Source organism: Ostrea edulis, chromosome 4 (genome assembly GCF_947568905.1).
Source record: "Ostrea edulis chromosome 4, xbOstEdul1.1, whole genome shotgun sequence".
Taxonomy (NCBI): domain Eukaryota; kingdom Metazoa; phylum Mollusca; class Bivalvia; order Ostreida; family Ostreidae; genus Ostrea; species Ostrea edulis.
Window position 1 is genome coordinate 20139825 of NC_079167.1, and position 16905 is coordinate 20156729.

Sequence of the window (16905 nt, forward strand, 5' to 3'; positions counted from 1 at the left end):
AAACCCTTCGATTTATTGCTCACGAAAAAAAAAATGCACACTGTTGAGGCCCTATATCCGCTGCATTCTTGTATTGCCGTCTCATAAATTTTGATATAAAAAATGCTTAACATATTTTCCCATTATATACTTATGTCCAAACATACCTTCAAATATTAATTTAAGTCCCATACAACCTGAAACCTCACAGCTTCAAATGATTACGTACCCCATGTTAAATATACAGCCCAAACCCCAGTTGTTTTGCCAGCATTCTCGAAAAAGATATGATTTCTCACAGATACAATTTTGTCTGTGAGGGGAGCTATGGTAGATCTGTCATAATTCATGTTTACTGAATGGTTATATTGTTAAAGTTTTACGAATTTTAAAAAGAGTGATTATTCAAACGATCTCTTTAGAAAGTTGCATGCATGTAAATGTAAACTTTTACTTTTTCACTTTCCATTGCCTGTCGTTGGCGTCGTCGTCGTAAACTTTTCACATTTTCATCTTCTTCTCCAGAATCACTGGGCCAATTTCAACCAAACTTAGCACAAAGCATCCTTGGATGAAGGGTTTTCAAGTTTGTTCAAATGAAGGGTCATGCTGTAAAAGCTAAAATTTACATGAAAGCTTCCTGACATAGTGGAAATTCAAGTTTGTTAAAATCATGACCCCTGGGGGTATATTGGGACCACAATAGGGGGTGAAAGTTATACATGCGAATATATAAAGAAAATCTGTAAAAATCTTCTCAAGAACCACTGGACCAGAAGAGTGGTGATTTTATTGAAGGCTTCCTGATATAGAGTAGATTCAAGTTTTCATAGTTTGTCTCAACTAACCCCCCATTTACAAATCATTTGTTTGCCATTGTTTTCGTGCATGTGTCATTGTCTTTTGACTCTTATTTGTTGCTCGCCCTAAATTGATTTATTTAATACCTAATACAATATAATTGAACGTACAACTTATATTTTCTTTCGTTTCGGCCTTGGGTGTCGTTTGACTAATATTTGTTGGTTGACACGCCTTAATTCAATTTATTTATAATTAAACGTTCAACGTCTCTTCTTTCGTGTCGACCTTGAGTTTTCCAAGTTGTACCATTATTGTATTGTTCCAGATTCTTTCACGTAAATTTGTCTCCCAAAATAATGTTTCAACATGTATCTCAATTTACTTTGTTTCGGCCTTGAGTGTCGACCTTGTGATTCTAAATCGTACCATTATTGAATCTTTTCACATATTTCTGTCTTTTAAAGACAGCAATTCAAGCACAACTCATATAACTTCGTTTCGGCCTTGAGCTTTCAAATCATATCATTATTGTATTGTTCCGGATTTTTGTATTCCCAAACTGATTCATTCAAATCTAATTTAGTGGTAAATTTAATTCAACGTACGACTTATCTTATCGGGCTCATGTCGGGTGTGACCGGTCGACTGGAGATGCTCACTCCTCCTAGGCACCTGCTCCCACCTCTGGTGTGTCCAGGGGTCCGTGTTCCCCCGGCCCATTATTAATAAACTTTTTCGTTTGTCCTGAGGAAGGGAGGGATATATATATAGATAGATAGATAGATAGCAATGTTTATTTCTAGATTTGCAAACATTTATTGTGCTTCGTTTTAATTTTCAGATTACAACGCCATGATGTCGACTGAACGAAAATGTGTTCATGGAACTCCAGCAGACTATTTGTGTTTGTACCATAAAGAACCGATGTGTCCACAGTGCAGATTTGCTGAACGACACGCATCCTGTCCAAAAGACACTCTTGGAATAACGGACGAGTTTCCAGCACCGGGTACCGAAAGAGGAAACTGTTACGATCGGTGTGTTGAAAATTATAGGAGCGCCCGCCATCTTCAAATCAAATGCTGTGATCTACAGCAAAAGTCACCAACACACCAGAGAGACAGTCTGGATACACTCTTCAAGGAGTTTAAATCGAAAGTTAATATTTTACAAGAAGAAACAGAAAAATGCAGTGATGAAACTAAAACAAATTGTCTGAGGAAATATGCCTCCATACAATCTGATTCTGGTAATGTTTTAACAGAAGTTGGAAAGCACATGAAGGCGCTTTGCGAGAACACACAAGATGTTACGCATATTTATCATCTATCTGAGGAGTATAAGAAAGTTATAGACGCCAAAAGAAAGGAACTGGATTCGTGTGACTTAAACTATTTGTTAACAGTAAACCTCGCTCGATTGTTTGACCCTGACCGGATTGTCACGATCCAACAGGCAATACTGAGCAGTCAGCTGATCGACAGCATTTACCCGCCGGAAGTTCACCCTAATCTTAATCTCACTGGAACACTGGACACCAGACAGGGTTCAGAGAATAAGGCATATATTTCAGGTTGTACTATACTCAGGGATGGTGGCATTGCATTGGTCGACAGGCTGAACTCTTCAATTAAACTATTCGCAGCAAATGGTTCGTTTATGGGCTACGTTAAAGTAGACAGTCCTCCGTTTGACATCACAGAAAGTGACCAAGGTTTCTGTGTGTCGCTACCAGATAAATGGCAAATTCGTATCATTGCAATTGCTACCAGAAATACCGTGGAACATAGGGGCGTCATTACTACAAGGGGTAAGTGTTTTGGGGTTGAATGCGGGGGACAAAGACTAGTTGTGTCATGCCATTTGTCTGGATACATGTATCAGTTTATAGGGTCTCAGACTTGGCAGTTTTGTGTGTACGGAAACGATAACAAACTACTGCAAGTCATTGAAAAAGACAGATTGGGAAGTTCGTTTTACATTAGTGAGGGGTACTTTAATTTCTGCCCATTCCGAAATCAGATCCTGTTTTTAGCCAATGATGGAAAAGTCCAACAATTCCAAATTACAGGACCATCAAGCTTAGAGGATCTTGGACATCTAGGATCAACGGGCGGTGAGGACATAACGGCACTGACTTCCTGTGGAAGTACAATCATCACGTGTCACACAAGATCGGAGTATTTTTCTTACAAGCGTAAATCTATGCTCCGTCTACAGAGTTCTATTCCGACTGCTACTTGTGAAGCAGACTTTAACAGGGGGTATTCCGGTCCCATGTGCTGCGACATGCGGTCAAAGATCCTCGTAGTTTGTGAGAGGTACCAACGATTTAAAGATAACGGGAAAACTGTGTTTATTTATAATTTCTAACCTTCAATAGATATATAGACTGTGTTGAGTAACGTAAATCAACTCTTTAAAAATGTTTGATGTATGTCACATTCATGGATTTTCGCAAGCTTTTAATAAATGACGTTCATAGGCAAAAAAATATTTTAAAGAACAGCTCAGGATTCAACCTAATAACAGGTCGTATATGCAAATAATATCATTGTTACAACATAGAATTTGCTAAATGCTAACTGATTTTAACAAAACTGTTGAAACCTCCGGTCAGTAGCCTGTCTCGGTTTAAAAATTAATCATACGCAGAACATGTTCTCGTGTGTCGAATCAGGTGAGAGACATAAACACCACATGGAGGCAATAACGAAACATATTGCTACATGAATATGGGAAGTTGACGATGGAGAGGATGAAGTAATCCCGGCTCCATTACCATAAACTTGGAGTAGACAAAGTCAATTTTCCAAATCCATTTAATCAATATACATGTAGTATTGATGTAAACAGTCAATAAAATTCATGTTGAGATTATGATTAAAAATTTCAGAAAGGAATTTGTAATTTTAACAAGCCATGGGTATATATGCAAAATCTCATTTTTGACCTTAAAAAATCTATTATCAATTTATGATAACTGAGCCTGTTTGTCATAATCTTGGATCGTTAGTTTGCCGTTAATGTCTATGTTCAGTAAAACATCCAAATAAGAAGCAGATGTGGAAGACTCTGTGGTGTCCTTTATGTCGAGTTTACTGGGATATATCAAATCAAAATATGAATGAAAATGAATGTTGTTTACAGATAAAACGTCGTCGATGTATCTAAATGTCGAGTCGAAGGCCACAACAAGAGATTTCTACTTCTCACGTAGAATCATTTGAATAAGCTCTGCCCCATAAAAGTACCAAAAATAGCGCTAGATGCACCCTCACTATTTCTGTTCGACAATTTAGCTTGCATAACGGTATTTGAATTTGTGTGCAATTATATACACATAAGTGTAGATTTTACCTTATGCAAAAGGCGAAGATACCGAACAGTGATCAATGAAAGCTGATTGATTGATTTATTTTAAATTGTTTAAGGTAGTACTCTACATCGTCATAATGGCTGACTTCCTGTAAAAACATGGATGAAAAAATCGATATCAGCAATACTTGACTTTTCCTTTTCAATTTCAATATCTAGCCGAGTAGCTCAGTAGGTTAGAATAACGACTGCTGACCTGTAGGTCGCAGGTTCGAGTCCAGCAGGGGTTTTAATTTTTTTCCAGATTACTTTCTATTAAAACTGTATTTTTTGACAAAATAAAGTAAATTTGAAAATTTTCAACTTCAAAATATTGTTGTACATATCCTCCACTTTTCATCCACATCAAATTTCTCTGGTGTAGCATACCTCCTTAACGTCCCACTCGAGAATGTTTCACTCAGATGGAGACGTCACCACTGCCGTTGAAGGGTTGCAAAATTTAGGCCTATGCTCGGCGCCTACGGCCATTGAGCAGGGAGGGATCTTTATCGTACCACAACTGCTGTGACACGGGACCTCGGTTTTTGCGGTCTCATCCGAAGGACAGCCCCATTTAGTCGCCTCTTACGAAAAGCAAGGTGTGCTGAAGACCTATTCTAACCCGGATGCCCACGGGACCAATGAAAGATGAAGATAACAAATAGTGATTAATCTCATAACTCCAATAAGGAATACAAGATAAGGAGTTAGGCAAACACGGACCTCTGAACATAACAGAGATGGGATCAGGTGTCTAGGAGGAGTAAGCATCCCCTGTCGACCGTTCACACCCGCCGTGAGCCCTATGTCTTGATCAGGTAAACGGAGTAATCCATAGTCGAGATAAGTGTTCCAAGAACGTCTAACAATCGCCATGAAACACGTCAGACAGCATTTGACCCCATTATAGGTTGTATTGGCGAACTAGATCATTATAACGACCATAGAATTTGCGAAATGCTGAATTTAAACGAAACCCCTGTATACATAACCTTGCTTGTCAGTATCCTGCCTCAATTTAAAAACTGATCATACGCAGAACAAGCTCTTTTGTATCGAATCAGTTGAGTGATATAAGCACCATATGCCGGTGATAATGGAATGTTGCTACATAAATATGGGAAGTTGACAATGGAGAAGCTGAAATAATTCCGTTTTTCATAAAGTTGAGTTATATTGATTTTCAATTAAGATCTAAGTACGAAGCAGATGTTGAGGGCTCTGTGGTGTCGTTTATCTCGAGTTCATTGGGATATATCGAATCGATATATAAATGAAAATGATTATTGTTAATAGATAAAACGTCGTCGTTGTATATAAATGTTGAGTTGAAGGCCTCAGCGAGAGATTTTTTCTTCTCATGTAGAATCTTTTGAATAATCCCTGCTTCATATAGATATAAAAACAGATCAGCTGACAAAGGAGCACAATTCATGGCTATGGGAATTCCAGCAGACTGTTGGAAAACCTGATCTTCAAAGACCTCGAAGATATTGTCAATGAGGAACTCCAATATATTTTGTATTTCAACTTGAGTACTTGTGCGAGGAATCAGAGCAGTGTTGTTTTTTTTTACAAGTAATTTTTTTTTGGGGATGACTGATCACTAGATTTCATAAATCCTATAAACTGCAAATTTTAGAAAAGGGCAAGCACCGACCTCCCGACTCACCAGAGGTGGGAGTCAGGTGCCTAGAGGGAGTAAGCATCCCCTGTCGACTGACCACATCTGCCATAAGCCCACTGTGTTCATCAGATAAGTATGAAAAGAATGGCTTATTCATCTGTATGAAACACATCAGATAACATTCAACCCAAGGAAAATCATTTAAGGACCATAGAATTTGTGAAATGCAGACTTTGAACAAAATTGTGAAACCTAATGTAACAACAGATTAATTCTGCTTCCCCTGGAGTTCCAGGATAGGGCCTGTCTAGTGGTGTTGGTTTGTGACTTGTCAAAGTTGTTTCCTATCCATCTCAGTGGGTCCCCTCTCTATTGTATTTTATCTTCTGTCACATTTTCTTTGTTGTTGATTGTGTTGGGTCATCTAATCTGGGGGATTCTTCTCAGACAGGTGTTTATAAATGTCTGGATCCTGTTGTAGTTAAAATTGTCCGCCACGTTTCTGATCCACAGAGTAGTGCAACCTTAACATTGCATTATGTGACTGTGATCTCAGACCGAGTCCAAACAGGCGCAAGGATGTAGTTTTCTTCATTTGTGATAGGGAAGTTGAATCTGTTATTTGATGAACTCCGAAGAAACATGGCCGAACTTCCTGTAGAGCTAGAGAAGATGCACAAAAAGAAAATGTGTATGATAACGTTCACTATTGATAGTATTCTGAAACCGATACGACTCTAAAACTAAAATTAGAAACCTGGCACTGATTGAGGGACATGAGAAATTTCTTAATATAGATCATTCAAGCACAGGGGCCTCTTATCCGCTCTATTCTCCATTACATGTATAATAAATACACTATTCGTCATATGTGTAATAGAGAACAGAGAGGATAAGAGGTATCTGGTGTAATGGAGAACAGAGCGGATAAGAGGTATCTGATACAACCGATACCACAGATATTTTCTTGGTTCAATGTTTTCTTGAAAGGACTTATGTGTTTACAGCAAGTCATTGAATTCCCAGCGCAATGTATTATGATAAACTTATAATCTAAGTTTTTAAGGTATAGAGAGTGATCCACATCGCACATACATGTACAATCACGATTTCGCGGCATTGACAACAAACAGAATGTTGAATAATTGTTATTCGGAGTACGCCAAATGTGATTTCAAAAGCAAGAGAGTTCCACTTAGTATGGGAGATGTTTTTTTTTATGTAACATGCTAAAAATTTCACAAAATGATACTGTATGATATTTTCTTAGTTCTGAGTGCATATTCTAAAATCCCACAGTAAATTAATCATTATGTCAATGTTATAGATCGCCAAATTAACATGAATTCAAATAGATGGAGATATCGGTATTATTATTCAGTTGATGCGCGCGACAAATCAATTACTATAGTATTGTTTTCATCAACTGAATTGATGTGCGTATCAATTGAAGTATTGCTCTCTTCAATCAAATTGATTAGAGCAATAATTGATTTGATGCGCACTTCAATTGAATTGCTGAAAGCAAAACATCAAATTGATGCGTTATATAAATGAATTATTGATGCGCGAATCAATGTGGCAGAATTGGTGCTCGCAAAATTTAAATTTTGAGCTCGGTATAAATGATTTGATGACCTCTTTAATTCAATTGAAGATATATATTTAATCATTTACAACGATTTCATAAAAGGAATTAATGTACGCATCAATTCTTTTAAAGAGATCATTGAATTGAAGATTTTTCTTATCAGAGAAATTATTGCACGCATCCGTTGTATTATTGATATCATTAATTGAATTATTGCTATCTTCAATGGAATTATAGCGCGCATCAATTCCCTTGTTGATATCATTAATTCATTCAATTAAAGAGAGCAACAATTCAGTTGTAGCGTGCATCAATTGCGTAGAATGATTTTCGCTATTAGCAATACAATAATTTTGCACCATAATTCAGAATACGGGACTTTCGAGATACGGATCCACTCTGACTTTCACCGCGCGTTGTAGGGCATGTCACTTACAATAACAACTAAGTAAACAAGCATGGAATTCTTCATTTGCTATCAAATTCCTGCATTTAAATGCTATCTTTGAAAGAAAGGAATTACTACAACCATTTTATAGGGAAATGCATTTGATTAAAATATGCGAGTTGGCCAGGGAAATAAATCTATAGGGAATATCTTGAGGATATCGGTAAAACTTCACGCCTTCCATCCAATGATACGTGTCTAAATGCACCTTTTCCCTTCCATCTAATTTACACCCAGGTACTAAGTACCAATAGTGACTTGGATCGTCATCATGGGACTGCGCATAGCTCTTTACGGACCGTCTGCTAGCAAAACACCATTGCCCTACATTTGGTTATTATTAGGGCCTACGTGACCGTGGTGTATAAACGTCAAATATAATAGGTCGTTCCGGCACATCCCGAAAGTTCCGCATTGAAGATATCATTTGAAGAGACCTTTAATTGAATTAATGCGCGCAGCAAATGAATTGATTATTAAAGATATGTTCAATTATTTGAATTTATGTTAATCTGGTACGCCATGCAATCTTGCCTTCCTTTCCTGAATGTAGCTTTGAATGAAAAAATTATATAATGAAATTGAATCCTTTGATATAAATCTCATTCATTTTTGAATTTGTCCTATTTTGATAGAGACTGACTAATCTATGCATTTTTGGAAGGGTTTCTAGGAATGTGTACGAAACTTGCTTCACTGCGCTCAATAATTCAGTGCGACCCGAAACTCTTTGCGCTTGAAAGTCAGAGATTAAAGCTACATAGTATCAATTTACAAACATTTTTAAAATATCAATTTGGAGTAAGTATTTTTACAAGCCATACGATAATTTTGTGGAGTCGGCGAGAATTTAAAAGTGTAAAACCTTAATCAGAAATACAATTATTTACTTTAAAAAGCTTTACCTTTCATGCGACTCCGCATTTTGTAAATGAATACCAACAAAAAAAAACAAAAAAAAAAAACACCAACAAACCCCCCCAGATCAATGCCAATGCAAGTTGCAACAAATTGATCCTGCACTTTGCTTCAGAAAATATTAAGATATTCATCTATAAATAGCACCCGGACGTATACGTGTATATACGTCGTTTGATAGCACCCAGTTTATTAGATTCCGTTACTTTAGGAGTAAAATTACAGACGAGATACGTTCAATAACAATAACGTTGACTACTGGTTGTAAATAAATCCCAAAATCAGTCAAGAGATCGCCGACTCCCGGTTTACTATTAAAACACACCTAGCGAAAAAAGTATCGAATTATTTCACTTAGATAAATACTGGACTCTTTTTCTTGATTTAGTAGTTAGAAATAGAGATCATAATGATACCCCCCCCCCTTCAACTTACAATATTAGTTGTTTAAAGTGCAATCATTCCTCTGAATTGATACCATTTAATATACTTCTGTAGAAATTGAAAATATTCAATATGAAATTGTTTATTTAATGTTAAAAGAATTAATTTGATTAATTTGATTTGCTGCAAATTCGGGAAATATTTTTAGAGCAACTTACCATGCAGGAATCAAATATGGAAGACTTTTTGATTTAACATATGTTTCTAAATAACATTTTTTCTCAAAAATCCTTAAATGTTTTGTGTATATTTGTTTTTCCTGTTTTAAATTAACAAATAAAAGAACATAATTTTTTACTGTTTTTTGGTGGGGAATGACCCGGAAACGCACGGAGAAACGATTTCCACAAAATCAATCCTTGTCCCGGGGAGACATTTGAATTTTTAACAATGATCACTTCGCGCTCTGATGAGAGGTTTATCGGCAGAATTGTTTTAAAACACAAGAAACTACAAAGATTGTTAACATGTAATTTATTGTTCTTAATGTCATATCGTTAATATCGAACCATGTTCCTAACCCCGGAATACACCGCACAGGTCAATAAAACAGTTGGGAGGAGGAAGGGAGGGGGTATATATATAGCGGAGTAGTCCTCCACCGACACATCAACCTCACAAAATCTCAGGTAACGACATCTCATGAACTTCTGTAGGAAAGTTGATTCATATTCACTAGAATTAAAAAAAAATATAGCATACTATATATTTCATTTTCTGACCTTTTAGGATGATGTTGAAGCTTGCAGTCCTTCTGGTTGTTGCCGCCAGTACACAAGCCAGCTGTAAGTATATTTTATTTACCATTATTCATGTATGTAATTTACAAAGTTAAATTGTTTCCCCATTGGATAAACTATAGGTATATCCAACACTTGTTGGATAACGACACTTCTGGTTGTTGCGCATAAGTAAAAACAAGAACAAAAAAAAACAACAAAAAAACCAAAAAAACAAAAACAAAAACAAAAAAAACCCACTACGTAATCTTGTGTTAAGTCAAATTAGTGACGTTGATGAAATCTAAAAGTTGATTGATTGATTGTATATTGTTTAACGTCCCTCTCGAGAATTTAATTGGCATGAGATAAAAAGAACATCCAATAGCAAATATATACACCATCTCAGCTCGTTGGATAAAGCAAATATTACAGCATACTATATAGACATGCTCTATTTAAATCTAATTGGACTGATGTCTATGGTTTGACATATATATGCTCACTTTAAACTTACAGTTAAGAGTTATGGCAGCGGTGGTTACGGAGGTAGCGGACACGGAGGGGCACTCGGTGGGGGAGGCTTCGGTGGTTTAGGAGGAGGTGCCCTGGGTGGAGGCCTCGGAAGCGGTGGCGGACTTGGAGGAGGACTAAGCTCCGGCGGACTAGGAGGAATTAGCTATGGTGGGCTAGGAGGACCAGGCTCCGGCGGATTAGGACTAGGCTCTGGCGGACTAGGACTAGGCTCCGGTGGACTAGGAGGAATTAGCTATGGCGGACTAGGAGGACCAGGCTCCGGCGGATTTGGATTAGGTTCTGGTGGTCTAGGAGGATTAAGAGGTCTAGGAGGAGGGTTAAGAGGAGGTTCAGGCCCGGGAGGATTTGGAGGCTACTACCCAGGAGGTGGAAGCCGCAGTTATTACTATTATATTCAATACATCATCTACTTGTTGAGAATATTGGGACCCTTCTATGGAGGTCCTATTGGCGGCGGCGGCGGTTTTCCATATGGTGGAACTGGTGGCATTTCCTACGGAGGGGGATTCCCAAGGGGCGGATTAGGTGGAATTGGAGGCGGATTAGGTGGAATTGGAGGCGGATTAGGTGGAATCGGAGGCGGATTAGGTGGAATGGGCGGCGGATTAGGTGGAATCGGAGGCGGATTAGGTGGAATTGGAGGCGGATTAGGTGGAATCGGAGGCGGATTAGGTGGAATGGGAGGCGGATTAGGTGGAATCGGAGGCGGATTAGGTGGAACTGGTGGTATTTCTTATGGAGGTGGATTAGGTGGTATCGGCGGTGGCAGTCTCGGTGGATTCGGTGGCATCGGTGGTGGTAGCCTCGGTGGTACTGGAGGCGGTTTCAGTGGTTTAGGTGGTCTCGGCGGGAGTGGTGGATTTGGTGGACTAGGAGGGGGACTTGGCGGTGGACTAGGAGGAGGACTTGGCGGTGGACTAGGGGGAGGACTTGGCGGTGGACTAGGAGGTATTGGAAGTGGAGGAGGTTTTGGCCACGGAGGAGGTCACGGGGGATATCCACGTACGGTTCCTTCATACTTTATAAAGTAGTGAAAACAATAAAGCGCAAAGAAATTTACATTGTAAAATTTTAACGGTACACAAACGAGTACTTCTTACAGATAATATATTCATTTTTCGTATATACATTTCAATGGTTTTATTTTTCAGGAAAGAAGTACTATTGATTGCAATGAACGCCCAGTAACGACGCCCATCATCAAATCATCGTAGAAAGGTGTATGTGTTTGTAGTAATAAATATCTGCAAGTTTCTATTGTAGTAGTTTTCATGTTCATTTCTTCAAACTGATGAATAATTGACGACAATATCGATGAAAAAGCAGTAAAATGTGTTTAAAAAAAGAAAGAAAGAAAGAAAAAAACCCACAACGACAAGCTCCTTATTGTGACCAATTCAATATTGGTGCTCCTTGTCCTAAAATCCTGACCATCATCTGTTAAACATTCTCTAGCTTACAGAATTCAAAAGTGAAAAGCATGCTTATACAAACAGACCAAATCAATGCATTCTCCGATTTTCGAATTCAATGCTAAATAATTGATAGCGTAGATATGTAAAAATGATTCTCGTGAGTCCACATATTACGTCAGTATTCGAGTCAAAGGAAAAGGTTTTATTGAATTCTCCTAAATTGTCAGATGGTAAAACAAATTGTCAGAGACTTGGAAAACACGGTCAATATATGTCTCTTCTTCAAAAAACCTGTTGTGGTCATAAACATTTATTCAAATGTATGGTGGCTGATTTGTGCCACTTTACAATTTGTCGTTTTGTCGAGGTTTTTTCGAGGTGAAAAGACGACAAAACGATAATAAGCGACTTTTCGCCTCGAAATAACGAAAAGTCTACAAGACGATAAAATACAGATTTCCCCGTTATTTTGCTATCTGATTTTCTAGGAATTCAATATGAAATTTGCTGTGTTTTCGATAATTATTAATTACATTTACAAAAAGGAAACAGCTGAAATTAAATTCTAGTTCTTATGTACTTGTATTCTACTGAAGAAATCTGTTTTCTTTTTTTTTTTAAAGTTATACCAGGCATGTTGAATTGGAAGTTGGGATGGGAAGGCACCCTGGTCTCTCCCCTTTTTACAATTAATTATAATTTTCCCTTTATTTTTTACATACAAATTTCATATTTTCTACATGCAAATTTCGATTGATTTGCCCCCCCCCTCCCCTCTTTTCATTTTTAAAGTAGTAGTTAAAGGTAGTAGATGTTTGAAGTGCTGAATTGAAGAATACGTACAATGAACTACCCTCCCCCCTCCTACGATGTATAGGATATTGAGATTTGGGCAGAAGTACCCTAAATCCATTTTTTCTTACTTGTCAAGAATTTCATTGCAAGTGTGAAATGAATTCCGGCTTCCCCCTCCCCTACTGCGTAGAAGGGGGGGGGGGGGTAGTTAATTGCACGTATTCTTCAATTCAGCACTTCAAACTCAACTACCTTTCAGTACTACTTTGAAAATGAAAAGAGGGGAGGGGGGGGGGCAATCAATCAAACTTTGCATGTAGAAAATATGAGATTTGTATGTAAAAATAACGAGAAAAGTAAATTGTAAAAAGGGGAGAGGCCAGGGCCCCTTTCCACTCCAACTTCCAATTCAATATGCCTGGTATAAAATTTACCAAAAAAAACACAACAACAACAACAACAAAGATTTCTTCAAGTACATAAGATCTATAATTTGATTTTAGCTGTTTCCTTTTTGTAAATTAATTAATAGAGGGTCTCGAAAAAAAAAAAAGGCGAAAAGACGACAAAATTATGTCGCTAATTTGCGGATTTTGATTGTCGTCTTTTCGCCTGTAATTTGTAGTCTTTTCGTTTTGTCGTCTTGTAGACTTTTCGTTATTTCGAGGCGAAAAGTCGCTAATTATCGATTTGTCATCTTTTCACCTCGACAAGACGCCAAGCGAAAAGACGACAAATTAGATCGCTAATTTGCGGGTTTTATTTGTAGTCTTTTCGCCTACAATTTGTCGTCTTTTCGTTCTGTCATCTTTTCGTTATTTCGGGGCTAAAAGTCGCCAATTATCGTTTTGTCGTCTTTTCACCTCGAAAAAACGACAAATTGTAAAGTGGCACAATCAGCCACCATACATATGCCTGCAAGAAGAAATTTCGTTTTCCCAGTTAAAGAAAATTTCGTAGAACACAAATGTAATACATAAGTTCACAGCAAACTCCCCGTCGAGGCCTCATTACGTCACCTACGAATAGACCTCTCCTATGTGACGCACCACAATATACAGATTTGTATATTGTGAGTCCGCGATTATCACGCAGGCAAATAACACTAAAGAAGTAGTTCGCACTTAAAAGTTTGAAGATATTGATATTAAGAGCATAAATATAAAAGTATGGATTTTATTTTAAACATGAAATGATCAAAAGATCATTAAAAAGTACGGAGACTCTGTTCAAATTATTGTGTAAAGTAATGAACTTGATGTTTACGTACTTGTTTTGAAAGTTGTTTACGTTTGACGTTATGTTTTTTCGTCATTCTACAATGACGTCACAGTATACGCGGCCTAAGAAATCGCTATCCCATAATGCCTAAGTGGAAGAGTTTGGTTTGTGAGCAAACGAACTCTGGTGGAAGTTTGAAGTTCACAGTTCTATGATCAAATATGCTTGTCACGGGGCCTTTGATGACGTAGACTGCGTCATGGTGCCATGTTTGTCACGGGGTCTTTAATGATGTAGAGAGCGTTATGGTACCATGCTTGTCACGGGACCTTTGATGACGTAGCTGCGTTATGGTGTCGTGCTTGTCACGGGCCTTTGATGACGTAGATTGCGTTATGGTGTCCTTGTAGTATTTTATAGCAACTTATCAGTCTTCAATATTTAATGAATGGTTTTATAGAATATTTATTATACATATGTATATCATTTTTCTTCGTGTTGTGCGTTTTACTGGCGATGTTATCAAACTACTTGATTGATGCCATGGCCTGACCCCCTGTGTCTCCCAACAAACAAACCGTTTAATTTCTACATGATAATGCAACCGCAGCATTTGAAGTTTTTTCTTCTTTAACCTCGTTTCCAAAATCAGTTTTACATAGTGAACAATTGCCCCTGAAGTTCAGTTACCTAAATTAATATTTCTGTCAGCATTAACCTTTTTTGGACCATTGACCTTTTTAAGGCCACTGTGTACCAGTCAGGATAAGATGTTTCTAATGTGACATTCAAAACTAGCTAGATGTACACCAACATATTGTTCAGCTCGCGACGCAAAGCGGAATGTATGATAAGATTGATAATCTGTCATATCCAATGATTTTAAACCAAAGGTCACTGTTTCTTTTATAAATTGACTTGAAAAGCAAGACAAAAAACAAAATTTACAACAATTTTCATTTTTCTAAAGCTAATTTCACAGGTGCATTTCTGACATATATTACAGAAAAATGCTGTCTATCTAAAACTGACATGATTATAAATTTATGTAAGACTTTTCCCGGTTAAACGACTTTAGAAAGTCAAGTTAATCTCTGTAAAGTTTTTTGTACCTTATTACAAAGTTTTATACCTATACATATAAAACAAGTTTTTGTACCTATATAACAAGTTTTTGAATATTCATCACAGAATTTTACACACTTATCTAATCACAAGTTTTTAACACATAAAACCCATTGCATAGTTTTATACGTTATAAATATTACTGGTATATTTATACCATCGATATCAGTATGTAGGGCAGAAAACCCCCGTCTTTAGATGTATATGCCCTTGTCGTGCAGGGCAGAAGTTCTCTGTCATTGTATTTATGCCCAGACTTAAACAGCAGATGTCCTCCGTGATTCTGTAAAATGCCCCACACTAATTATATCACCCGCAAATTTGTCTTTGCACTCGTCTCTCTTCATTAGCAAAATTTGTTCAGACCAGGTAATGCAAGGACATTAAAAGCTTACATTTGGCACAAAGGTTGCTTCTGACCAGACAAAGTGCCTGCACAGAAGTCATTGTTAAAAGTCTGCATTTTGATTCAGGCAATTTTTTGTATTGGAGAGACATTGGGTTGATTGGCTGTCTGGAGTTTTACGTTTCTTCGAGGATTTTTCACCGACTTTAATAGCTTTAGATGAAGGGCCACGATTTTTAGACCCATGGAAAGCGTTCAGGGTCATTTAGCAATGAATGCGCTTTTTAGGAACCCATTTCTGATATATATACTTTTTGTTTATAACCAGGCGGTGTGCCATGATTCCAACCTAAAGTAATTTCCTAAGGTCGAGGTCAGTTGTGTGGTTGACGTAGAATCGGATCTTTCTGTTGCGCTATGATCTCGGCTATGTCATATTGGGTCTTAAGTATCGATTCTTCTTTTGCATTCAGATGCCTTTTTTATGTTGTCTAGGCGTATGTCCTTACGATGAGCATGAGCTAGCCACTTCCAATGATTTAATGGCTTGGTTTGAACATATTTTATTGTAATGAAGATACAAAAGGTTTGAACACTTCTGAAAAATTACTAAGTTTTCAACTTGATTTAATGGTTTATCTGAGCTGAAGGTTCAGTGTTGTCTAGACTATAACCCAATGTATAATTATGACGAAGAGTGGAGGTGACATGAACTATCCTTGTCTGACTCCAGTGCCTTATTATAAAAATTAAACATCTGATTCAAACTGGTTTAAAGTTAGCCAGATCAAGTGTTCATTCTTTAAGGATCCACCTACATCAAACTTACATGATAGTTCTTCTGGACCAATTTTCACCTGAAATTATTTAGCCCATCTGCTATACTTTATGAAAATATTCTGTTTCCTAACAAAGAATACAAATACACTCACTATATCATTCTGAAAATTTGATTCCGGAGCAACGTTTCTTTCTAGATGCTCTCAGAGGGAAATAATGCTTGAAAATGTTTTATTGCAAATCAATAGAGGGCCAAACGTGACTTTTATATGAAGCAACAATTGAGCCGATCTAAGTTAAAATGTAAAGTGAAAGCAGCTATTTCTAATTTCACTTTCAAATATTACCACATTCTGCTGCAGTAAACATATATGTTTCCCCAAAACAACATTTCTGAAATGTCCTACATTAATGTTTAAGAAAATATTTTAAGCATAACCTGTAGTCCTAAAGCATTTAGAAATATATTTCCATTTCCTGGAAATTTGGGAATTGTTTTGATATATCGTCTAAGATATGATCGCTGTATTATAGGCTAGGGAATTGACAGATTTTTTCCCCTTCTGTTTATGAAAAAAGACGAACATATTTATGTAAAACATGAAAAGGTGAAAACAAGGAACAGTGATCAATCTCATAACTTATATAAGGAATACAAAATTAAGAGTTGGGCAAACAGGGACCCCTGGATATACCAGAGGTGGGACCAGGTGCCTCGGAGGAGTAGGCGTCCCCTGTCGACTGGTCACACACGTCGTGAGCCCTAGATCTTGATCAAGTAAACGGAGTAATCCGT

General features: G+C 37.4%; 2 protein-coding genes across 2 annotated transcripts in view; both read left to right on the forward strand.

Moving 5' to 3' along the window:
- Positions 1 to 3277, forward strand: part of LOC125670777 (apurinic-apyrimidinic endonuclease-like) — a 28758-nt gene extending 25481 nt beyond the window's left edge. Inside the window, exon 10 of the transcript XR_008802112.1 lies at positions 1625 to 3277. The gene's annotated coding sequence lies outside the window, so the exon portion shown is untranslated. The remainder of the gene's footprint in view (positions 1 to 1624) is intronic.
- Positions 3278 to 9834: 6557 nt separating this feature from the next.
- LOC125672218 (uncharacterized) lies at positions 9835 to 11682 on the forward strand. The gene is made up of 3 exons (XM_048908377.2): positions 9835 to 9956; positions 10410 to 11429; positions 11579 to 11682. Exons 1-3 carry the CDS (start codon positions 9902 to 9904, stop codon positions 11593 to 11595), a joined length of 1092 nt encoding a protein of 363 aa, XP_048764334.2. The 5' UTR covers positions 9835 to 9901; the 3' UTR covers positions 11596 to 11682.
- Positions 11683 to 16905: the final 5223 nt, after the last annotated feature.